At 44.1% G+C, this 25672-nt stretch overlaps 1 protein-coding gene across 6 annotated transcripts in view; it reads right to left on the bottom strand.

The window, feature by feature from the left end:
- sgk3 (serum/glucocorticoid regulated kinase family member 3) overlaps nucleotides 1-25672 on the bottom strand; it is a 174674-nt gene that overhangs the window by 11367 nt on the left and 137635 nt on the right. For all 6 annotated transcript variants that reach the window (XR_011595581.1, XM_070891430.1, XM_070891410.1 and 3 more), the window contains 4 exons: nucleotides 23317-23353; nucleotides 18156-18242; nucleotides 6390-6485; nucleotides 3351-3506 (listed from right to left, as the gene is read on the bottom strand). Coding sequence is in view for 5 of the 6 variants with exons in the window: in XM_070891430.1 (XP_070747531.1) it covers nucleotides 3351-3506; nucleotides 6390-6485; nucleotides 18156-18242; nucleotides 23317-23353 (376 nt within the window). In the remaining variant the exon portion in view is untranslated. The remainder of the gene's footprint in view (nucleotides 1-3350; nucleotides 3507-6389; nucleotides 6486-18155; nucleotides 18243-23316; nucleotides 23354-25672) is intronic.

The raw sequence follows: 25672 nt of genomic DNA on the forward strand, positions 1-25672 counted from the left end.
CAACAAGCAAATGAATCTGGGAAATTGCAACCGGTTGCTTATGCATCCAGAAGTCTGTCCAAGACTGAGAGGGCCAACAGCATGATCGAAAAAGAAGCGTTAGCATGTGTTTACGGGGTAAAGAAAATGCATCAATATCTGTTTGGGCTCAAATTTGAATTGGAAACCACTTATATCCCTCTTTTCTGAAAAGGGGATAAATATGAATGCATTGGCCCACATCTAGAGATGGGCGCTCACGTTGTCCGCATACAACTACGTCATCCGCCACAGGCCAGGCACAGAAAACTGTGCTGATGCTCTCAGTAGGCTGCCATTGCCCACCACAGGGGTGGAGATGGCACAGCTCGCAGATTTAGTTATGGTAATGGAAGCATTCGAGAGTGAGCAATCACCTGTAACCGCCCGATAGGTTAGAACCTGGACGAGCCAGGACCCCTTACTGACCTTAGCAAAAAACTGTCTAGTGTCCCGTTAAGAGATGCAGGAAGAAATAAAGCCGTACTAGCGGCGAAGAGATGAAATGTCCATACAGGCAGACTGCCTCCTATGGGGCAATCGGATAGTGGTGCCAAAAAAGGGCCGGGACACTTTCATTAGTGACCTCCACAGCACCCACCCAGGCATCGTAATGATGAAAGCGATAGCCAGATCCCACGTGTGATGGCCCGGTATCGATGCAGACTTGCGTGCACAAATGTAACACATGTTCACAGTTAAGAGGCGCCACTAAGTTTATGGTTCTGGCCCTCCAAACCGTGGTCCAGGGTCCATGTCGACTATGCAGGCCCATTCTTGGGAAAAATGTTCCTTGTGGTTGCTGATGTGTACTCCAAATGGATTGAATGTGTAATAATGTCGGCAAGCACGTCTGCTGCCACCATCGAAAGCCTGTGGGCCATGTTTGCCACGCACGGCCCGCCTGATGTCCTTGTGAGTGACCATGGGCCATGCTTCACCATTGCCGAGTTCAAAGAGTTCATGACCCGTAATGGGATCAAACATGTCACACCTGCCCCGTTTAAACCAGCATCCAACGGTCAGGCAGAGCGAGCAGTGCAAACAATCAAGCAGAGCTTGAAGAGGATAACTGAAGGCTCACTGCAGACTCGCCTATCCCGAGTCCTGCTTAGTTACCGCACAAGACCCCACTAACTCACTGGGGTCCCCCCCGCTGAATGGCTCATGAAAAGGGCACTGAAGACAAGGCTCTCGTTAGTCCAACCTGATCTACATGAACAGGTAGAGAGCAGGCAGCTTCAACAGAATACATATGATCGCGCAAATGTGTCATGCGAAATCGAGATTAACGATCCTGTATTTGTGTTGAACTATGGGCAAGGTCCCAAGTGGCTTCCAGGCACTGTCGTGGCCAAAGAGGGGAGTAGGGTGTTTCTGGTTAAACTTTCAAATGGACTCACCTACAGAAAACACTTGGACCAAACCAAACTCAGATTCATGGACTATCCAGAACAACCCACAATAGACTACCTTTTTCGACCCTCCAACACACACACACACACACACACACACACACACACACACACACGTGGCAACCGACCCAGCGGTTGACCACGAAGCAGAACCCATCACCTGTAGCAGCCCAGCAGGACTCGCCACACCCAGCAGCCCTGCAAGGCCAGCTGCGCAGCAGCCCAGCGAGGGCCCAACAAATGACTCACCAAAACCAGCATTTGCACCGAGACGATCAACCAGGGAAAGGAAGGCCCCAGATCGACTCACATTGTAAATAGTTACACTATTGACTTTGGGGAGAGAGGTGGGGGGTGTTGTTATATATGTAAACCTGTAAATACCTTGTTTAACCACCAGAGGGCTCATCCCCTGGAGCCCCAAGGGATCCCACAATCCCTTGGAAGCACCGGTACATAAGGAGGCCTCACAGGCTGACTATGCACTCTGGAGACCTGAATAAAGGACTACGGTCACATATTACTTTAAGCTTACAGTATCTGGTCATATTCTTTATTCATGACATAACAGACAGTTTCTTAAACAATAAGGGGATAAAGGGTTATGGGGAGCGGGCGGAAAGTGGAGCTGAGTCCATGATCAGATCAGCCATGATCTTGTTGAATGGCGGAGCAAGCTCGAGGGGCCGTATGGCCTACTCCTGTTCCCATTTCTTGTGTTCTTATGACACAGTCTGCATCACTTAGGTGGAGGTACGAAAGCCTGTCTCGATAAACCAGAGGTAGGTAAAGCCTCCTGCCCAGCACCCTACGGGCTCTGAGGTTCCTCATGCGGTGATGTGAAATCAATTGTCTCCTCCACAGCACTGTGATGCAGAAGGCTCGCACAAGGTATGGCATTGTCAGTATTGCCCCCATGCTTAAATTTTACCTTTGCAAAGAAGCTCAAAACGGCAGGAAGGCAGATTATTTGTTCTCTCTCCCCAAGGTCTGTATGGACCACACCCAGGTCTGAGCAAGCGCAGTGATCAGGAACACCCCCCCCCACCCGATTTCTTCCGATCACATTTAACAGTACCTTCCACCCCCCCCCCCCCCCCACAAACCTCACTGGGTTCATTTGCTGCCGAGTGCAGTCTTCCGATCGCCACCTCCTCCCCCGGGCTTGTTTTGCAGCTGAGCCCTGAGCCAGTGTCCGGGCACGGGGCCGATTCTGCCGGCCAATGCTCCGACCCTCCAGCCCTGTTTGAAGATGTTCAGTGGTGGCGTGTGAGTTTTAAAAAAATTAAAAGTTCAGCATTCCATCAAACTTCCATCTACTCCATTGTAAGGTAAAAAAAAAATCTTTATTATGCATATTTAAAGTGTTCTCACCTCCCTCCAAAACTTCGATGAAAAACAATGGTGTCTTTCTGCACCGATTTTTCAATGCGCACTGCTATCTCTTAACTCACCAGGTGGTTTTTTGGGAGTGGCCAGATACGCTGATCTAGGATAAATTTTTTGGGGCCAAACTTTGAAAAATGATAAAAACTGGCACAGACATGAGGTAATGCTCCTATGACGTCAAAAAAAGTGAACCTAAAAAAATCGTAACTAACTCAGTTACGCTGGTGCAGATTCCTTGAGGAAACTTTAATTAAAAAACACGACAAAAAAAGGAAAAAGCGCGCAACAGAAAAAAAGACACAAATGTCCGAGGAAAATTGAGCCCAAGTCTCTGGAGTAAGACTTGAACCCAGGAGATTTTGACTTGGAGGCAGGAATGTCCACTGAGCCAAGGCTGACACCAAGCAAAGCCATCTGAAAGGGAGTGCTGCGGTGAAGCACAAAATCGTATGAGCTGGAGAGGCACCTTGTTTATCACCTTAAATTCTAGTAAATGATGCAGGATTTCAAGGTTTTACAAGAACTTACAAAATCTTCTCTTGCTCCTAGTCTTCTCTGCCTCTCTTTTTCAAGTAGTCCTTCCAGGATAGAACAGGCTTCATTACTTGCTCCAGGCCTCAGCTGTAATGGCTTATGAAGGATGTATTCGTACATCTCGGCAGTATCACGACTGTAGAAGGGAGGCTGCAGGGGCAAACATATTGGTTTTGGTGAATTGCTTAGTTTATTTTTAATCAAGTTGCAATTATCCATGAAAAAAATAGCTTTTTCTTCTCTCAGATATTGTGCATTCTCTGGGCTCTATACAGTATATCTCAGACAGTAAGGCAGGCAGATGGTCTCCTCAAAGGGATTATGCCACTTTGTACTCAGCTATGAGGCTATGTCCAAGAGTGACTTAAAATTTATTTTGTCAGCTGTGGAAAAATTCACGTACCTCTGTTACTCCCAACACCATGTCTAGATTGGAGCATGACATGAGAGAATCATTTTGTGTAAACTTCTCAATACTGGGAGAAGAATAAGGTAAGGATTTAATGACTAATACTGCAAGAGGTATGTTCTGCTACTGTTGCATGGAGGTGATAGAAGACTGGACTAGTTAAGTGCACTTATGTATTTGAACAAAGTGTTCAGGAAATTATAGACCAGTTAGCCTATAATCTGTGGTTGGGAAGATGCTGGAATCCATTATTAAAGAAGCAGAAGCAGGACATTTGGAAAAGCAAAATTCGGTCAGGCAGAGTCAGCATGGATTTATGAAGGGGAAGTCATGTTTGACAAATTTGCTAGAATTCTTTAAGGATGTAATAAATAAGGTGGATAAAGGGGAACCAGTGGATGTAGTGTATTTGGATTTCCAGAAAGCATTTGACAAGGTGCCACATAAAAGGTTACTGCACAAGATAAAAGATCATGGGGTTGGGGGTAATATATTAGCATGGATAGAGGATTGGCTAACAGAAAACAGAGAGTCGGGATAAATGGTTCATTCTCGGGTTGGCAATCACTAACGAGTGGGGTGCCGCAGGGATCAGTGCTGGGACCCCAACTATTTACAGTCTATATTTGCGACTTGGAGGAAGGGACTGAGTGTGACGTAGCCAAGTTTGCCGCGATACAAAGATGGGAGGAAAAGCAATGTGTGAGGAGGACACAAAAAATCTGCAAAAGGACATAGACAGGCTAAGTGAGTGGGCAAAAATTTGGCAGATGGAGTATAATGTTGGAAAGTGTGAGGTCATGCACTTTGGCAGAAAAAAATCAAAGAGCAAGTTATTATTTAAATGGAGAAAGATTGCAAAGTGCTGTAGTACAGCAGGACCTGGGGGTACTTGTGCATGAAACACAAAAGGTTAGTATGCAGGTACAGCAAGTGATCAGGAAGGCCAATGGAATATAAAAGCAGAGAAGTCTTGCTAGTTGTACAGGGTATTGGTGAGGCCACACCTGGAATACTGCGTGCAGTTTTGGTTTCCATATTTACGAAAGGATATACTTGCTTTGGAGGCAGTTCAGAGAAGGTTCACAAGGTTGATTCCAGAGATGAGGGGATTGACTTATGAGGAAAGGTTGAGTAAGTTGGGCCTCTATTCATTGGAATTCAGAAGAATGAGGTGTGATCGTATCGAAACGTATAAAATTATGAGGGGGCTTGGTAAGGTGGATGCAGAGAGGATGTTTCTGCTGATAGGGGAGACTAGAACTAGAGGGCATAATCTTAGAATAAAGGGCCACCCATTTAAAACTGAGATGAGGAGACATTTCTTCTCTGAGGGTTGTAAATCTGTGTATTTCACTGCCTCAGAGAGCTGTGGAAGCTGGGACATTGAATAAATTTAAGACAGAGATAGACAGTTTCTTGAACGATAAGGGAATAAGGGGTTATGGAGAATGGGCAGGGAAGTGGCTCTGAGTCCATCATCAGATCAGCCATGATCGTATTAAATGGCAGAGCAGGCTCGAAGGGCCACATGGGCTTCTCCTGCTCCTTGTTATGTTCTTATGTTCATATCTCTGGTGAATAGTGTACGTTCATCTAAAGAGAAGCCCTTTGAAGTGCTTTTACACAAAAAAAAACTGTCTTTCACTTATCAAAGTGCCCTGTACCAGATTAACCTGCACTACTTTAACAATCAGATATTTCTGCAAAGAAAGATTACATCTTATTAAAAGCATCACATGCACCAATATGCCTCCCGATTGATTGAGTGGATTCCGAGTAGAGCCTCGAGCAGATGACCAAGATTCAGTAGCCATTCGTTATGGAAAAAAGTGTATGAATTACAGGTTGACATGCGCATATGGGATGAATAAATAAAGCATGAACATAAAAAAACTGCTTATTCATTGCAATCAGCAGTAAAGATGAAGGGGCAAAAAAATACCTAAAAATGGAAGCAAACCACAAGATCAAGCTAAACCATTGGCTGACAGTGAGAATTGCAATCATTTACTTCTTAATGGTTAGGAGTTTGTCTCTCAGGAACAAAGATATTAACCCAGCATTTGTTTGTGTGTGAAATGAAAGTCTGGCAATTCCAGATTACAGACTATAGAAAAAGAATAAAGACACAATTAAAACATTCTTTATTTGTACTCAGAATGTGAGTGATACTGGCTAGATCACATTTATTCAGCATCTCTAGTTGCCTTAAGAAAATGAGTGATTGTACAACTTGTACAGAGGGCATTAAGAGTCAACCATGTAATGTGAACTAGTCAAGTGTAGCCAGACCTGGTAGGGGTGGCAGGTTCCCTCCCATGAAGTAATGAACAAGTTGGTATTTAATGACAATCTAGTAGCTTTATGGTCATTTTTTTTTATAGTGCTAGCCAATTTTACAACTTGCTCTGATGGGATTTTGAACTCTCAACCTCTGGATTTCTGGTCCAATAGCACTACATTATTGTACTCAAGGTGCTGTGTAGTCTGAGAACAATGGACTTCAAAAGTAACATGAAAATGTTGTTCTATCATTCAAACAGATTCAAATGTAGAGTTCGTTATTAAACAAAATACAAAAATGCTCAATGAAATATGCAATTATAAACTAGATTACATACCAGGCCATATAGCATTTCAAACAGAACAGAGCCAAGACACCACCAGTCAACTGTATTATCATAAGGTTGCTTTTTGAGCACTTCCGGTGCAAGGTACTGAAATAGAGGGGAATAAACATTTAATAGAATGCAGTAGCCTCTCATTAAAATGCATCTTTATCTTGGGTTTGTTTGCATTGGTGGTTAGTTCTTTTTCTCTGGTTCAAGCTTTAATTTATTTTTAGAATGTGTTGAACTCATGCCCAGATCCTGCTCCACCTTTCTGGTGCATGATAAAGATACACATAATACTAATTGGAAATAGTAAGGTGTAAGCATGAAAAGAGTAAACAAGATATAAAATCTAACTGAACATCCTGATTAAATCCTTAGTAAATCTCTGGATCCCTTCAAATATTGGGCAAATTTGGGCCCTTTATAACCTAAGAGTTGCTCAGGTTTTTTTGGAGCAACTTGATTTTTCTGGAGTATCTTAAAAATCCTCATTCTGCACATTTAATTTGCGCCAGTGCGAGTGAGTTAGTTAGGATTTTTTTTTAGTTTTTTTTTCCAATAGGGGGCGTTGTTATCATCAGCCACCTACGCCTGTTTTGGCCATTTAAGCCAGTTTGGCCACAGAGAAAACCCTTGCGGAGAGTTTAGAAATCAGGTAGCCAGAGATTTGGGGCGGGGGGGGGGGGGGGGGTGGGTGGAAGGGAAGGGAAGTACAGAGGACCTTGCAAAGCACTAAACACCTTCTCAACAATATTCACAAAGCATAAAAACCATCAATAATAAAAAAAAAAAATAATACAACTTAAAGTCCTACCTTCATACTCGGCCGGGGAAATCAGCGGGCCGGGCCGGCCGGTGCAGGAGGCCACTCGGCCGGGGATAGGGACGGGAGAACTCACCAGCAGGAGAACGCACCGACAGGCAGGAGAACTCAAAACGCACCGGCAAGCCCTTCGGCCAGGGCTAGGGGCGGGAGAACGCACCGGCAGGAAAATGCACCTATGCTTGTCCCCCTGGTTACCATGGCAACTCGATCTTTTTGGCGCAGATCAAGGCTCCATTCCCGTCGGGTTAGGCCACGCTAAAATGAAGAGATCCTAAGGGGAAACTTACAACACTTTTTTTGGGGCGTAATTCTTCAAGTATGCCAAAAAAATGCTTTGGGGAAAATTGAGCCCATAGTGAGGGTTTAATCAGATTGCAGTGATTTGTGACTATAGAGGGAATGTCAGACATTGTATTCACATGTCAAAGTTCTTAATAAAAAACGGACAATGCTCAATTTTCTCCTGAACTAAATGAATTTATATGAATTTGCATGTTTTAAAGGAACGCGTTCTTGCAATTTAATTAGCAGGTTCTTAACTACAGTGAAATGCAGGCATTAATCCGTTTTAGATTAAGGAAAATTTCAGGTCCCCAAGCTGTTCTTCAAAAATTCTAAAAATGACAATCCGCTGCCACATTAGATGGTCACCTGCTGTCCATCTTGCTTCGACTGAGGGACTGGGATGGTTTAGACTACAAATTTTATATGGCCATCATTATTCAATGCAACCAGCCCCAAAATGATAAGGATACGAGACCTGCCCACAAACCTTTGCTCACTCTCGCTCAGACAGTTGTCATTCTGGCCAATAAATTTGAACAAAACTATCTAATTCAGTAGTTCTCAAACTTATTTTTTTCCAACTGCTTGGCACCACAAAACCTTACACTCACCCTCCAGTTAAGGACTGGTAATTCCACAACAAAATGTCTTGCTCTCCCACTTGACTTTATTTCTTGTTCTCTCTCATTTTTGTCCACCTTTTTTCTTCTTCACTTTCAGGGGAGTAGGCATCAAATTTTAAATTTTACAAACTTATTCCAAATGCCCTTTGCCAAACTGTGCCCGTGCTCCATAAAAGATGATTAATTTTTCAATTCAAATAATACATTCTGGTTCATTTAAAAACATTTGCTTCACAATTGATAGACTTTTGATCTAAAACGTGACAAGAAAAGTGACATCTGGATTTATCCATTTTCAACAGATTAGGAAAACAGATTAGGAAAAGGGGAGGTGCAACGAGACCGGGGTATCATGGTACATCAGTCATTGAAGGTTGGCATGCAGGTACAGCAGGCGGTTGGAAGGCAAGTGGCATGTTGGCCTTCATAGCGAGGGGATTTGAGTACAGGGGCAGGGAGGTGTTACTACAGTTGTACAGGGCCTTGGTGAGGCCACACCTGGAGTATTGTGTACAGTTTTGGTCTCCTAACTTGAGGAAGGACATTCTTGCTATTGGAGGAGTGCGGCGAGGGTTCACCAGACTGATTCCCAAGATGGCGGGACTGACATATCAAGAATGATTGGATCAACTGGGCTTGTATTCACTGGAGTTCAGAAGAATGAGAGGGGATCTCATAGAAACGTTTTAAAATTATGACTGGTTTAGACAGGTTAGATGCAGGAAGAATGTTCCTATTGTTGGGGAAGTCCAGAACCAGGGGTCACAGTCTAAGGATAAGGGGTGAGCCATTTAGGACTGAGATGAGGAGAAGCTACTTCACCCAGAGAGTGGTGAACCTGTAGAATTCTCTGGCACAGAAAGTTGTTGAGGCCAATTCACTAAATATATTCAAAAAGGAGTTAGATGTCGTCCTTACTATTAGAGGGATCAAGGGGTATGGCGAGAAAGCAGGAATGGGGTACTGAAGTTGCATGTTCAGCCATGAACTCACTGAATGGCGGTGCAGGCTCGAAGGGCTGAATGGCCTATTCCTGCACCTATTTTCTATGTTTCTATGTTTCCCCAAAGATGAATGTGAGTCAGTCTGCCAGGTTCAAAGGCATTGTCTCCCTCTAACCTTATACCCTAGTCTGCACAGGCAGACTCTTGATTCAAATACCCCCATCTCTCAAATTACAGAAACATTATACCTCATTTGATGTGCAACTTAACAGTTAGCCCTGGCAGCAGTTCCTACTCAAGTGCTTTGTTTTGTTTCATTTCAGGATTGAGATTGGACTCTGTTGCAGGTAGGAATTCCTGACTGATCACAAGATCAGAAATTCCCTCTTGCAGCATAGAGTGAAATCCAGAACAATGCCTGGTATGAGCAGCAGCCAGGGCCAGCAGCATACATGCCAACCTAAAAAAAAACAAAAGCCAAGCAATAATTACAAAAACACTGCTAATTCAGAAACAATCCTGAATGTAGACCTAAACAGATAATTAAACTGTAGGATGGGTCCACTCTAGATGAAAACAGTCATCTTGTTACATGACTGTTAGAACATAAGAATTAGGAACAGGAGTAGGCCATCTAGCCCCTCGAGCCTGCTCCGCCATTCAACAAGATCATGGCTGATCTGGCCGTGGACTCAGCTCCACTTACCCGCCTGCTCCCCATAACCCTTAATTCCCTTATTGGTTAAAAATCTATATATCTGTGATTTGAATATATTCAATGAGCTAGCCTCAACTGCTTCCTTGGGCAGAGAATTCCACAGATTCACAACCCTCTGGGAGAAGAAATTCCTTCTCAACTCGGTTTTAAATTGGCTCCCCCGTATTTTGAGGCTGTGCCCCCTAGTTCTAGTCTCCCCGACCAATGGAAACAACCTCTCTGCCTCTATCCTGTCTATGCCTTTCATTATTTTAAATGTTTCTGTAAGATCACCCCTCATCCTTCTGAACTCTAACGAGTAAAGACCCAGTCTATTCAATCTATCATCATAAGGTAACCCCCTCATCTCCGGAATCAGCCTAGTGAATCGTCTTTGTACCCCCTCCAAAGCTAGTATATCCTTCCTTAAGTAAGGTGACCAAAACTGCACACAGTACTCCAGGTTCGGCCTCACCAATACCCTGTACAGTTGCAGCAGGACCTCCCTGCTTTTGTACTTCATCTCTCTCGCAATGAAGGCCAACATTCCATTTGCCCTCCTGATTACCTGCTGCACCTGCAAACTAACTTTTTGGGATTCATGCACAAGGACCCCCAGGTCCCTCTGCACCGCAGCATGTTGTAATTTATCCCCATTCAAATAATATTCCCTTTTACTGTTTTTTTTCCCCCAAGGTGGATGACCTCACATTTTCCGACATTGTATTCCATCTGCCAAACCTTAGCCCATTCGCTTAACCTATCTAAATCTGTTTGCAGCCTCTCTGTGTCCTCTACACAACCCGCTTTCCCACTAATCTTTGTGTCATCTGCAAATTTTGTTACACTACACTCTGTCCCCTCTTCCAAGTCATCTATGTATATTGTAAACAGTTGAGGTCCCAGCACCGATCCCTGTGGCACACCACTAACCACCGATTTCCAACCCGAAAAGGACCCATTTATCCCGACTCTCTGCTTTCTGTTAGCCAGCCAATTCTCTATCCATGCTAATACATTTCCTCTGACTTCGCGTACCTTTATCTTCTGCAGTAACCTTTTGTGTGGCACCTTATCGAATGCCTTTTGGAAATCTAAATACATCACATCCATTGGTACACCTCTATCCACCATGCTCGTTATATTCTCAAAGAATTCCAGTAAATTAGTTAAACATGATTTCCCCTTCATGAATCCATGTTGCGTCTGCTTGATTGCACTATTCCTATCTGGATGTCCCGCTATTTCTTCCTTAATGATAGCTTCAAGCATTTTCCCTACTACAGATGTTAAACTAACCGGCCTATAGTTACCTGCCTATAGTCATGATCTTATTGAATGGCGGGGCAGGCTCGAGGGGCTAGATGGCCTACTTCTGTTCCTAATTCTTATGTTCTTATGTTCTTATAGTTACCTGCCTTTTGTCTGTCCCCTGCCTTTTGTCTGTCCCCTTTTTTAAACAGAGGCGTTACATTAGCTGCTTTCCAATCCGCTGGTACCTCCCCAGAGTCCAGAGAATTTTGTGGCCTTTGTTTCTTTGTCTTTTCTTTTCAAGATACAGCCTCTACTTTTATGTCTGTAGAGACTACTACTGCGAGATCTCTCTCTTGCACAATTAAAAGCTCTTTCTATAGTTCGAGATCATTTTCTGACACGAGAGTCCCCTCTGGACTCCCCATCACTACTTGTACTATGCTTTCTTACTTTCCACTCTTTCACTCATTCTGCTAGTCCATGGACCTCGTTTCTTGCCCATCATCCTGAACATTCAAACAAAATTTAAACCTAGTGTTTTTCCTGCAAATCTCAAAATTGTTGCATCGCTCCATTCCACTCTGGAACATATTGTCACCCGTGTCCACACTTTAGATAATTGTTCCATGGATGTGATAGCTGACATGTGTATCATCATCACTCATATTACCACAGTCCAGCCCTTGATCTACCTCATTCTGTTTCTCAAGAATCTCATCAAAAAAATCATGAACATTTCAGGTCTCATTTACTTCTAAATTGCTCAGAGTCCGAGATTTTATAATTAATTCCAATTAGTCGTGAGGAATGAACCTTAAAAGTTTGAATGCCATGGTTGACAAGTACTGTCTTACCATCATGTCATATTACCTTACACCAGGGGCTTTCCATTCCCCATGACCCTCCCTCTCTCTTCCTGTACACCAAATCTTCTGAATTGAACTCTGTCTCAGATAGTCTAATACGATGCCTCAGTGCTCTACGAATATTCTGTGATACCTCAGCTGTGGTAAAAAAAAACTGTCTCCCTGCATGCAAAGCAATAAAATGCTCAGAAAAAAATAATAATTATAGTACCTTCTGGAACAGGAGGATCATCACAAAGAATTGTAGTTAATTTGGGATTGCATCCAGAGACTAGTTGTTAAGGATTATATCCTCCAACCATCCAAAGAGAATTCTTTGCATTAATTGACCGTGCTAGGGCAGTTACAATTTATACTGGTTGATCAGCCAAAATTTTACCCACCATGTCATCAATCACAGCATGATTTATTTCACAAAGACCATTGCTAAAACGGCTCTCAGCTGTTGTATTAATGACAATAATATTCATATTCTCACACATATCTCCGAACTCCTTGTTAGCAAATTCTCCTCCATTATCAGTCAAAGACTTTGCCGGTGTCCCAAGTACAGACCTTATCCATTTTTCCATAATTTTATCTATAATAACCTTCTTATTTATATATTTGTGTACAAATACTAAATCTTGTAGTCAGGTCAATAAAATGTAAAATGAAAACATTTCTGTCTTTGTCCCATACCTTTTGATCCATGGCAATGACCTTGTTAAAGTCACATGCCAATAGAAGAGGTAATAGGACGTGGGGAAATCCTTCTATACTTCTTACAGATTTCAGCTCTCGCTAATCTCTTCCATTATTCTCGCATACTCATCAACTTCACCTGAATCTTTTAGCAGGAGTTTTAAACGTTGACAAGCAAGGTGGGCAAATTGTCTATTAGCTACAACACTGGCATCTATCCGACAATGCGGAACGCTGCTCAGTATGTCCTGTCCACAAAAAGCAGAACAAATCTGGTCAATTACCACCCCATCAGTCTACTCTCCATCATCAGCAAAGTGATGGAAGGCATCATCGACAGTGCTACCAAGTGGCCCTTACTCATCAATAACCTGCTCACTGATGCTCAGTTTGGGATCTACCAGGACCACTTGGCTCCAGACCTCATTACAGCCTTGGTCAAATCATGGAAAAAGGAGCTGAATTCCAGAGGTGAGGCGAAAGTGACTGCCCGTGACATCAAGGCAGCGTTTGATCGAGTGTGGCATCAAGGAGCCCTTGTAAAATTGAAGTCAATGGGCATCAGGGGAAAAATCCGCACTGGCTGGAGTCATACCTCGGATAAAGGATGATGGTTGTGGTTGTTGGAGGTCAATCATCTCAGCCCAGGACATCGCTGCAGGAGTTCCTCAGTACAGTGTCCAAGGCCCAACCACCTTCAGTTGCTTCATCCATGACCTTCCCTCCATCATAAGGTCAGAAGTGGGGATGTTCGCTGATGTTTGCACAGCGTTCAGTTCCATTCGCAACTCCTCAGATAATGAAGCACTGTATGCCCGCATGCAGCAAGACTTGGACGACATTCAGGTTGATAAGTGGCAAGTAACATTCATGCCACACAAGTGCCAGACAATGACTATCTCCAACATGAGAGCGCCTAATCACCGCCCCCTGACAATCACCGGCATTACCATCGCCCCTTGACAATCACCAGCATTACCATCGCTGAATTCCCCACCATCAACATCTTTGAGGTCACCATTGACCAGAAACTTAACTGGACCAGTTCATATTCATCATGATCTTCATCCCCTTCCTCAGAGCTATTTTCTTCATGTGCCATTTCAAAGACCCTGCATCTTCTCTCTGGGCAATTCACCGTATAATGATAATTGGGGCTAGAAATTCGGGCGAAAACTGTATTTTTATGCCGAAATTACCATTTTCACTTCGTTACTGTTAGTAGGCCCGATTTTTGGCCTTTAATTTGCACAGCGATAAAAATCAATGTTGCATGAAGATTTGCAGCGCAAACCATGAATTTCGGCAACTTTAGTCTGGGGCCGATAGCAATGAGGGGGGGGCCTGGGGAGGGAAAAAAAATTGACAAAACAGTCACAAAACCCTTAACTACAAATCGCTGAAAAAGAATTTTAAAAAATAAAGGGTGAGTTTCCAGTGCTTCACCGTCCGGTTTCTTGGCGGTATTGGCCGTTTTGGCTGAGAACTGGGTCAGCGAAAAATTCCACAATTGAATTACACCGGCGGTTTCGAAATACCGCTGGGGAGCGGACCGCCGGTGTGCACAGTCCATAAATCGTCATGGCATAATTTTTGGCTCAGCGGTAACCCGTAGGTAAGTTGAAAGCAAAACGCCCAAATAGAATCAGCGGAGCTGTGCGGTAGGTAAGTAGCCCTGCAAGAAAAGATAAGTAATTGTTTTTTTAACAATTATTTTTAAATTCTCTTGCAGTAATTTAAGTGAAAAGGGTCCTGAGAATGTTTTTCTAATTTTTTAATTTAAAAAAAAAATATTTTGTGTTTTTTTCTCCTCCTAGGCCCAACCCACAGCCTCGGTGTAAATCTTTAGTAAATTTATTAATTATCGACCATTTAAAAAAAAAAAGAACCGCCCAATCGGCCCAAGATTTAATTTTTTCGCCGAGAATCGGGGTGTAAGCTCCATTTTTTTCACTGGGTGGGTTTTTTCTTTGGGGGGGGTGGGGGGGGGATTTTTCACTGACGATAATTTTGGGAATCTTAGCGGTACTTTGGGTGGCAATCCGGCATTGGCGGATTGTTTGGAAATTTTAGCCCAAATACTTTAACTTACCTTTTTTGCAGGTCTTTATACTTAACACTGCTGGCAAGCATGCAACGCAGGTTTTTCCCAGTTGGTATCCTGGGCTTGGAATACGGGTGTGGAGAGATCCAAATTTTGGGCGGAAACGCTATTTCGGGAGTTGCACGGTGTCGCGCCTCTCCCCAGCGGTACCGTGGAAAGTGCCGCCGCAAAAAGGTCACCAAAGTTCCCGCCAATCAGGTTTCCGCCGCAGAGTGAAATATCGCCAAAAACCCAGTCGCAAAGTCGGCGAATTTCTAGCCCTTAAAGCATCGATTGAATTTTCCTTGGGCATTGCTGGAATTCATTTGCCAATTATTATTGTTCCAATTTCATCTTTGTTGATATAACTGGGTTTTCTATACCTGCTTTCCTCACCATTCTGTCCATCTTTAATTCTTTCGTTTTCATCACCATTCGGTCTGTCTTTAATCTTTCCGTTATATTGATGCCTGTCATATTTTGAAACCTGGTAGCCATTGAATCTTCTATTCTTTGTGCTACAGCGTTCCATGAAGACTGAAGGGAATAACTGATTCCCAGGAATTTTTCTTAAGGCGGCAGGCATCTGCTCCAACACAGTCTCCTTTTCTGAGAACTGGACGCCAGTTAGGACCAGTTGCTTGTCCGTATGAGATACCTTGGCACAATCTAATAATTTACATACTAGTACTGATCCAGGGATTCCCAAATTCAACTTGGTCAACCCTTTGTACGATTTGTTAAAGTCCACGATATACTCTTCCATTGAATAACCTTTTTCCAAAATCTATCAAATTCTAACCAGGCCTCAGGCATTTAACAGGTCAGTTTTTGTCGCTTTTATCCTGGGATTCCATTAGAAAGTCAAAATCTTCATTATTATCCACTGATCAGCTTCCATCTCAGAAAATACCATAACTACTGATTTTACTTCGTTCAGGAAGCAACAATGCCAAGGCCTTGCCTTGTTTTCTCTTTGGTATAGTAACCCGTGTCCACAAACAACCTCATTCTTCCACTGGTCATACAGTTCCAACTCAGAACATCGAAGGGTGGATGTACTTCGACTATTCAAATTTGCTTTCTGCCATTTTCAACAATGGTCACTAGGCTTTCATGTTTTATGTCCGCCCCCCCCTGCAAAATACCAGTTTCCAATCTCCACCTTTAGGCAACCATTCTTTGCTACCATGTAAAGGTTGGATAGCCAGGTGATGCAGGATAGAGTACCAGAGCCTCGTCTTTAGTTACTTACACCTTTTATATGTTGATTTCAGTGATTGACGGCTGGTGAAATCACAAGTAATAAAGGAAGCAAGTGCCCCCTTTTAAAGGGGACAACCAATAAACAGTAAATTTAAACCGAATTTAATTGAAATGCAACAAAATCTGCCCGCTCCAATCCGTACAGAGTGCCCAAGGATCAGGAGCGTGGGACAGAAGTGCATCAAAAAATTGAGGAGCAGCTCCTTCAAAAATTGGAAGAGGAGCTGCAACCTCTCATGCTCCATGTAGACATGGAACTCAGACCCCTCCAGGCCGCAGAAATTGCAGGCGGCCTGGGAGTCAGTGAATCTACTTAAAAATTTGTTGCACGGGGCTCCTCTATGCAACACCCTCCACGCCAAGTCCCCAATAGAAAAGGAAGGACTCCCACGGAGAGAGCCCTCCACTGGAGACCCGCTGCCTCCTCTGGATGGCAAGATGGCATGTCCAGATGGTAGACAAGGAAGACAAAGTGGAGTGTGTGCAAGAACTGCCCATACAGGGCACCCCTCTGTGCACAGTGGAAAGGGAAGGGATCAAGCTGTGAAGTTCCTGAGGTAGGTTTCGGGGCCTGGCGCCGATGAGAAATTCCGTCTGAACGGGAGTCAGTTCGAACAGATCGCTCCGCAAGTTTGAGCTGCCTCGACAGGCCTAGTGGAGTCAGGGCAGAGTGCCTCTTTTAGTGTCTCGATGCCTTTGGCCGCGAACCGGATGCCGTGCCAGGATACGCGCTATGCCAGCTCTTCCACTGTCCAGTACATCCCTGACTCTGGTCACCTTGCCAGTCAGGGCCCTCCCCTCCGCCAGCCACCTGAAACCGTAATCATGGGGATGCGGATTCCTGAGCAGCGGCTCCCAGAGGATAGCCGCCACTCCTGACGGGAGAGAACTCCGGCTGGAGGCAATCATGTTCCAGAGCCTGATCAGTTCCCGGTAAAAAGCAGACAGCTCCTGCAAGGAGGCACGGCTACACCCCAGTTTTATAAACAGGAGCTGCGTGTTGGAAGTGAGGCCGCGTAGCTGGCAGAAGAAATACGTCGCCAGTGCATACCATCTGGGGGGATCCTCAGCGTGCAGTTATCTCTGCAGAGTCTGAAGATGGAAAGTTGCAGCCTAGGTACGCAGGCATACCAATGTCTGACCACCCTCCCTAAGTGGGAGTCTCATAATAGGTGCAGAGACCTGATGCTTCCTTTTGTCCCAGAAGTCAACAAGCTTGTTCTGTATCTTGGCAATAAACTCAGGGGAGGGATCAAAGTGACTAACTGGTACTACGGCATAGCAGCTGTGCAGGTGCAGTTGATGCTGGCATCGAAGGAGCCTGAAAGAGCGGACACTTCTTCAAATAAGCAAACTTACTGCCTGGGGAGCATACATGTTCAGACGAAGAGAGAGATGGAGCAGCTGGATTTTATTGCGACGACCCAGGCAACCAACCAGAAATTCCTGGAGCTTCTCAAAAGGGATGAGAGGAGACTCGGTAGACGGCACGCGGGAATCCACCGCCTCACTGGTGATAGACTTCAAGACATCCTCAATGCCCTCCACCGAGTTACCATCCTTCTCCAGGAGGTCGCTGCCAACGGCTGACCCGCACACTGCACAGGTACAGTGAATGTCTCGACCACACCAGCTAGTCCCACCTCTGTCATGATCCCACTCCCAGGATCGACGGCAGAGGAGTCCTCCCTGGGCTCGGGTCGGAGGGCGGCAGCAGTTCAAGCACCGCCCCCACCCTCGGCCTCAGGCATTGGGCGTGTAGGGCGAAACCAGGGAAAAATCATCCTAAGTTCCTCCAACACACCCGGCACAAAAGAGATAGAGAAGGGGGGACCTCCCCTCACTTGTGTGACAGTCTCGCTTTTACTTTTCATTTTTGTCCTGGGTTCTGGTTGTGCCAGATCCAACATCAATCCTACTTTTTGATGAGATGGGAAGTATAACCCGAGGTGAGTTTGCTGCCACTGTTAAGCTTTTCCTGCCATACTGTCCTGTGTTCCCATGGAAACTACCAGAATTTGCAAACTGAGTCTAACTGACTGAGGATGAATGACAGTGAATTAAGCATCCCACCATTCTGTCCCCTTGCCAGGGCCATGACCATTCTTTATAACCACAGGTAATACATTTAACCTGCATTGCAAAATAATTTTTCTCACGTAGCAAATATCAGTAAGTACAGTGAAACAGTGTTAAAGTTACTTGCCAAACAGTATAAAAATTTCTTTCAAAATTGATCATCACCTCTGGTGTTCCACAGAAAGTAGATGTGGTGTCAGTGCAAGCAATTCCTTCTTTACAGAGGCCAAAGTCTGTTAAAGCTATGTGCCCCTGTAACACAAGTAAAGAGCAGCTGATAAATCAAATAACTAAAGCAAAAGACATTTCAACAATGTAAAATTTAAACAGAAAATGTTGGCCATACACAGCAAGTCAATATATATATATATATATATATATAGAGAAAAGACAGGGTAATATTTGGATGCAAGACTCTACTCCAGTTCTGAGCAAGGCTTTTTCCATTCACTTGCCTTTTCTCTTTACAGCTGCTCCAAATTTACACCATTTCTATTTTTTTTCCAGATTTATAGCATTTTCTGATTTTTTTCTTTGTTTAAAATGTAAACAATTAAATAATTAAAATGTAATTTCAATGATCTTATAACCACCCCAGTAATACGAGTGATCATTTATTTTTAAAAAGTTGAATAGCAGTTTCAAATTCGCTGCTTCAGCCAAAGCAGATTGCGCATAGAGGAATATGCATTTTAATGATTATGATGGGAAACAGACAGAACATGGAGCCACTAATGTCCCCTATATTCTTGTAGCTCAATTATTGTAAAAGCATCTGTGACCATGTGAGCGAACGAATATTCCCTTTAAGCTGCATGGTTGCATGGAGCCAGTGAGCCGGCTTTTAAATTGAAAAAAAAACGGGCATGCACGGATTTTTGAATGGACCACACTGCTTGTTAAAGGTGCACGAGGCCCAAAAGAAATTTAGGGGAACATTGGTAGGAACCATGAACAGGTATACATGACATCTTCAGTTTCTTTTCTAATCAGTAGGTAACCTTTGGCATTGTTGCCAAATTAAGTTAATTTAAGGGTTAAGTCATGGCAGGAGAGCCCAGACCCGTGTCATGCTCCTCCTGTGCTACGTGGGAAATCAGGGACGCCTCCAGTGCCCCTGACGACTGTGTGTGCAGGAAGTGTGTCCAGCTGCAGCTCCTGACAGACCGCATTGCGGCACTGGAGCTGCGCATGGATTCACTCTGGAGCATCCGCGATGCTGAGGACGTCGTGAATAGCACGTTTAGTGAGTTGGTCACACCGCAGGTAAAGGTTACACAGGCAGATAGGGAATGGGTGACCAGAAGGAAGAGCAGTGGAAGGAAGGTAGTGCAGGGGTCCCCTGCGGTCATCTCCCTCCAAAACAGATATACCGTTCTGGGTACTGTTGGGGGAAGATAGCCCATCAGGGGAAGGCAGCAGCTGCCAAGTTCATGGCACCATGGGTGGCTCTTCTGCACAGGAGGACAGGAAAAAAAGTGGGAGAGCTATAGTGGTAGGAGTTTCTATTGTAAGGGGAATAGATAGGTGTTTCTGCGGCCACAATCGAGACTTCAGGATGGTATGTTGCCTCCCTGGTGCAAGGGTCAAGGATGTCTCGGAGCGGCTGCAGGGCATTCTGGAGGGGGAGGGTGAACAGCCAGTTGTCGTGGTGCATATAGGTACCAACGATATAGATAAAAAACGGGATGAGGTCCTACAAGCTGAATTTAGGGAGCTAGGAGTTAAATTAAAAAGTAGGACCTTAAAAGGTAGTAATCTCAGGATTGCTACTAGTGCCATGTGCTAGTCAGAGTAATAATAGCAGGATAGTTAAGATGAATATGTAGCTTGATGAATGGTGCAAGAGGGAGGGCTTCAAATTCCTGGGACATTGGAACCGGTTCTGGGGGAGGTGGCACCAGTACAAACCGGACGGACTGCACCTGGCAGGACCGGAACCAATGTCTTAGGGGGAGTGTTTGCTCGTGCTGTTGGGGAGGGTTTAAACTAATATGGCAGGGGGATGGGAATCTATGCAGGGAGACAGATGGAAGTCAAATGGGGGCAGAAGCAAAAGGTAGAAAGGAGATAAGGAAAAGTGGAGGGCAGAGAAATCAAGGGCAAAAATCAAAAAGGGCCAATTACAACATCATTCTACAAAGGTCAATGAGAGTGTTAAAAAACAAGCCTGAAGGCTCTGTGTCTCAATGCGAGGAGCATTCATAATAAGGTGGATGAATTAACTGTGCAGATAGCTGTTAACGGATATAATGTAATTGTGATTATGGAGACATGGCTCCAGGGTGACCAAGGCTGGGATCTCAACATCCAGGGATATTCAATATTCAGGAAGGATAGACAGAAAGGAAAAGGAGGTGGGGTAGCGTTACTGGTTAAAGAGGAGATTAACACAATAATAAGGAAGGACATTAGTTTGGATGATGTGGAATCTGTATGGAGAGCGCTGCGGAACACCAAAGGGCAGAAAACGCTAGTGGGAGTTGTGTACAGACCACCAAACAGTAGTAGTGAGGTTGGGGATGGCAACAAACAGGAAATTAGGGATGTGTGCAATAAAAGGTACAGAAGTTATCATGGGGGACTTTAATCTACATATAGTTTGGGCTAACCAAACTGGTAGCAATGCGGTGGAAGAAGATTTCCTGGAGTTTATAAGGGATGGTTTTCTGGACCAATATGTCGAGGAACCAACAAGAGAGCTGGCCATCCTCAACTGGGTGTTGTGTAATGAGAGGATTAATTAGCAATCTTGTTGTGCGAGGCCCCTTGGGGAAGAGTGACCATAATATGATAGAATTTTTCATTAAGATGGAGAGTGACACAGTTAATTCAGAGACTAGGGTCCTGAACTTAAAGAAAGGTAACTTCGGTGGTATGAGACATGAATTGACTAGGATAGACTGGCAAATGATACTTAAAGGGTTGACAGTGGATAGGCAATGGCAAACATTTAAAGATCACATGTTTGAACTTCAACAATTGTACATCCCTGTCTGGAGTAAAAATAAAATGGGGTAGGTGGCTCAACCATGGCTAACAAGGGAAATTAAGGATGGTGTTAAATCCAAGGAAGAGGCATATAAATTGGCCAGAAAAAGCAGCAAACCTGAGGACTGGGAGAAATTTAGAATTCAGATCAGGAAAAAAGGTTTAATTAGGAGGGGGGAAATAGAGTATGTGAGTAAGCTTGCAGAGAACATGAAAACTGACTGCAAAAGCTTCTATAGATATGTGAAGAGAAAAGGATTAGTGAAGACAAATATAGTTCCCTTGCAGTCAGAATCAGGTGAATTTATAATGGGGAACAAAGAAATGGCAGACCAATTGAACAAATACTTTGGTTCTGTCTTCATGAAGGCAGAGACAAATAACCTTCCGGGAATACTAGGGGACCGAGGGTCTAGCGAGAAGGAGGAACTGAAGGAAATCCTTATTATTCAGGAAATTGTTTTAGGGAAATTGATGGAATTGAGGGCCAATTAATCCCCCAGGGCCTGATAGTCTGCATCCCAGAGTACTTAAGGAAGTGGCCCTAGAAATAGTGGATGCATTGGTGGTCATTTTTCAACATTCTATAGACTCTGGATGAGTTTCTATGGATTGGAGGGTAGCTAATGTAACCCCACTTTTTAAATAAGGAGGGAAGAGAGAAAATAGGGGATTATAGATCGGTTAGCCTGACATTGGTGGTGAGGAAAATGTTGGAATCAATTATTAAAGATGAAATAGCAGCGCATTTGGAAAGCAGTGACAGGATCGGTCGAAGTCAGCATGGATTTATGAAGGGGAAATCATGCTTGACAAATCTTCTAGAATTTTTTGAGGATGTAACTAGTAGAGTGGACAAGGCAGAACCAGTGGATGTGGTATATTTGGACTTTCAAAAAGGCTTTTGACAAGGTCCCACACAAGAGATTAGTGTATTAGGGGTAATGTGTTGACGTGGATAGAGAACTGCTTGGCAGACAGGAAGCAAAGAGTAGGAAACTGTCTGCCATTTTCAGAATGGCAGACAGTGACTAGTGGGGTACCGCATGGTTCAGTGCTGGGACCCTAGCTATTTATAATATACATTAATGATTTGGACGAAGGAATTGAATGTAATATCTTCAAGTTTGCAGATGACACTAAGCTGGGTGGCAGTGAGAGTTGTGAGGAGGATGCTAAGAGGCTGCAGGGTGACTTGGACAGATTAGGTGAGTGGGAAAATGCATGGCAGATGCAGTATAATGTAGATCAATGTGAGGTTATAAACTTTGGTGGCAAAAACAGGAAGGCGGAATATTATCTGAATGGTGACAGGTTAGGAAAAGGGGAGGTGCAACGAGACTGGGTGTCATGCTACATTAGTCATTGAAAGTTGGCATGCAGGTACAGCAGGTAGTTAAGATGGCAAATGGCATGTTGGCCTTCATAGCGAGAGGATTTGAGTATAAGAGCAGGGAGGTCTTACTGCAGTTTTCCAGGGCCTTAGTGAGGCCACACCTTGAATATTGTGTGCAGTTTTGGTCTCCTAATCTGAGGAAGGACATTCTTGCTATTGAGGGAGTGCTGCGAAGGTTCACCAGACTGATTCCCAGGATGGCAGGAATGACATATGAAGAAAGACTGGATCAACTAGGCTTATATTCAGTGGAATTTAGAAGAATGAGAGGGGATCTCATAGAAACATAAAATTCTAACGGGATTGAACAGGTTAGATGAAGGAAGAATGTTCCCGATGTTGGAGAAGTCCAGAACCAGGGGTCACAGTCTAAGGATAAGGGGTAAGCCATTTAGGACCGAGATGAGGAGAAACTTCTTCATTCAGAATTGTGAACCTGTGAATTCTCTACCACAGAAAGTTGTTGCGGCCAGTTCACTAGATATATTCAAAAAGGAGTTAGATGTGGCCCTTACGGCTAAAGTGATCAAGGGGTATGGAGAGAAAGCAGGAATGTGGTACTAAAGTTGCATTATCAGCCATGATCATATTGAATGGTGGTGCAAGCTCGAAGGGCCGAATGGCCTAATCCTGCATCTATTTTCTATGTTACCAATAACATCAACAGTTGTATATCATCCATTACAACAACAACCAGGGGATTTTGGTGTTTGCAGGCACTAAGTAATGTCATTTTTGTTAAGAAGCATTTAAATTTACCAAATTAAAACCTATTAAATTACCGTAGCTAATATTTTGCCCCATTATATCCTAATTTCCTGTTGTTCGCATAACAACCTAACATAGAGAAATGGAAGTTTATAGGTTACATCTGTGGCCCATATTTCAGTGTTCTGAAATAACCAAACTGCTTTACTTATAAGAAAATCATGTACATACCTGAGAGTCTAAAAGGATATTTTCTGGCTTCAAATCCCTATTACACAAAGAAGTAAATTGACATATTTTACCTAGGTGTTAAGTCAAACAGTCATTTAGTCATTTAATACTGTAATAATAAGAAATGAGATTACTGATGAGAGAAAGTTTGGAGAATCATTGATTAATCAATTTAAAGTTTTTTTAAAAAGTCATTTACAGAATGGTTATCGTACTAGCAAATCAGGTCAGTAGGTATATACAATACAGCCACTGCAGCAGCACTATCAACACCACCACCAAAAAGTACCTCTAGCACCACCAATCCCACCAGCAGGAGGCATTCTGAAACTGGGAACAAGGGGTGATTGGCGAGGCTAAGGGTGATACAAGGACCATTTACAATGAACAGGATACAAGCGGCAAAGTTTTGAAAAAGTTGAGCATTGTGAAGCCGAGAGGCCAGCATGGACTGTGCTAGAAAATCTGAAAAATTGCCCAGCTATGTCCTGTCCATACCGCCCCATCAGCCTACTCCCAATCATCAGTAAATTGATGGAAGTAGTTTTAACAGTGTTATCAAGTGGCACTTACTCACCAATAACCTGCTCACTAATGTTTAGTTTGAGTTTTGTCAGGACCTCTCAGCTCCTGACCTCATAACAGCCTTAGTTCAAACATGGGACAGGAGCTGAATTCCAGAGCTGAGGTGAGTGACTGTCCTTGACATCAAAGCAGCATTCGACAAAATGTGGCACCAAGCAGCCTGAGTAAAACTGACATCGACTGGTATCAGGGGGAAATCTCTCCGGTGGCTGGAGTCATGCCTGGCACAAAGATGGTTGTGGTTGTTGGAGGCGAATAATCTCAGTACCAGGACATTGTTGCAGGAGATCCTCAGGGAAGCGTACTATACCCAACTATCTTCAGCTGTCTCATCAATGACCTTCCCTCCATCATGTCAGAAGTGGGACTGCTTGCTGATGATTGCATGGTGTTTAGCTCCATTGGCAATTTCTCAGATACAGAAATAGTCCATGCCCACATGCAGCAAGGCCTCAACAACATCCAGGCTTGGACTGATAAGAACCAAACAACCTTTATGCCACTTGCCATGTCTCCAATGAGAAAGCCTAACCACTTCTCCATGAAATTCAATGGCATTACTGTTAAGTATGGAAGAACTCCACAAGACTGAGTACTATGAGCTAAAACTGATGTGACCTTAGTCTCTTTAATACAACTCCAGAGTGCCTAAGCAGCATGGCAGACAACCTTTTATACTCCCTTGCATGAGGTGTGTAGGTGACCCTTGGGCCTCTAACAGTTGTGCCCTTTGGTGGCAAGTGTTACACAATTACAATGTTTACATACATAACATCACTCCCCCGCCCCCCCCCCCCCAAAGTCTTTGATACAAATTAACAAGTTGAGACGATCAGGGGCTTTCTGCACGTTTGTCCATTCAATAGTTTGACGATAAACATTCTATTCCCCTCCTTGGCCAAGACAGTGCCAGCGACCCATTTAGGACCATGACCGTAATTAAGGACAAACACAGGGTCGTTATCAATGTCACGTGATACAGCTGCGCGATTGTGGTACATGTTTTGCCGGTGACGCTGGGTTTCCACATGATCATTTAGATCTGGGTGGACTAGGGAGAACCTGGTTTTGAGTGCTCTCTTCACTAACAATTCTGCAGGGGGAACCCCAGTGAGCGAGTGGAGTCGAGTCCGGTAGCTGAGCAGAACCCAAGATAAGTGGGTCTGCAAGGAGCCTTCTGTCATGCATTTCAAGCTCTGCTTGATAGTTTGGACTGCCCGTTCCGCTTGACCGTTGGATCTGACATGTTTAATGCCATTGCGGGTCATAAACTCGTTAAATTCCGAGCTGGTGAAACACGGTCCATTGTCACTGACAAGGACGACGGGCAAGCCATGGGGGCAAACATAGCCCGGAGGCTTTCAATGGTGGCAGTGAATGTGCTGGATGACAGGATTACGCATTCAATCCATTTAGGGTAAGCGACCGCTACAACTAAAAACATCTTTCCAAGAAAGGGGTCGGCAAAATCTACATGGATCCTGGACCACGGTTTGGAGGGCCATGACCATGAAGTACGAGTCAATGCCGGGCCACTAAAAATGCGACCTGGCTATAGCCTTCATCATGACTATGCCTGGGTGGGTATTGTGTAGGTCGCGTGTAAACATTTCCCTGCCTTTTTTTGGCAAAACCACATGATTACCCCATAAGAGACAATCCGACTGGATGGACATTTCATCTTTGCGTCGGTGAAACGGCTTAATTTCATCTTGTATTTCCCCGGGAATGGCCGACCAGCTCCCATTGAGGACGCAACTTTCTAACAAGT

The sequence above is a fragment of the Pristiophorus japonicus genome, chromosome 1 (assembly GCF_044704955.1).
Source record: "Pristiophorus japonicus isolate sPriJap1 chromosome 1, sPriJap1.hap1, whole genome shotgun sequence".
NCBI lineage: Eukaryota > Metazoa > Chordata > Chondrichthyes > Pristiophoridae > Pristiophorus > Pristiophorus japonicus.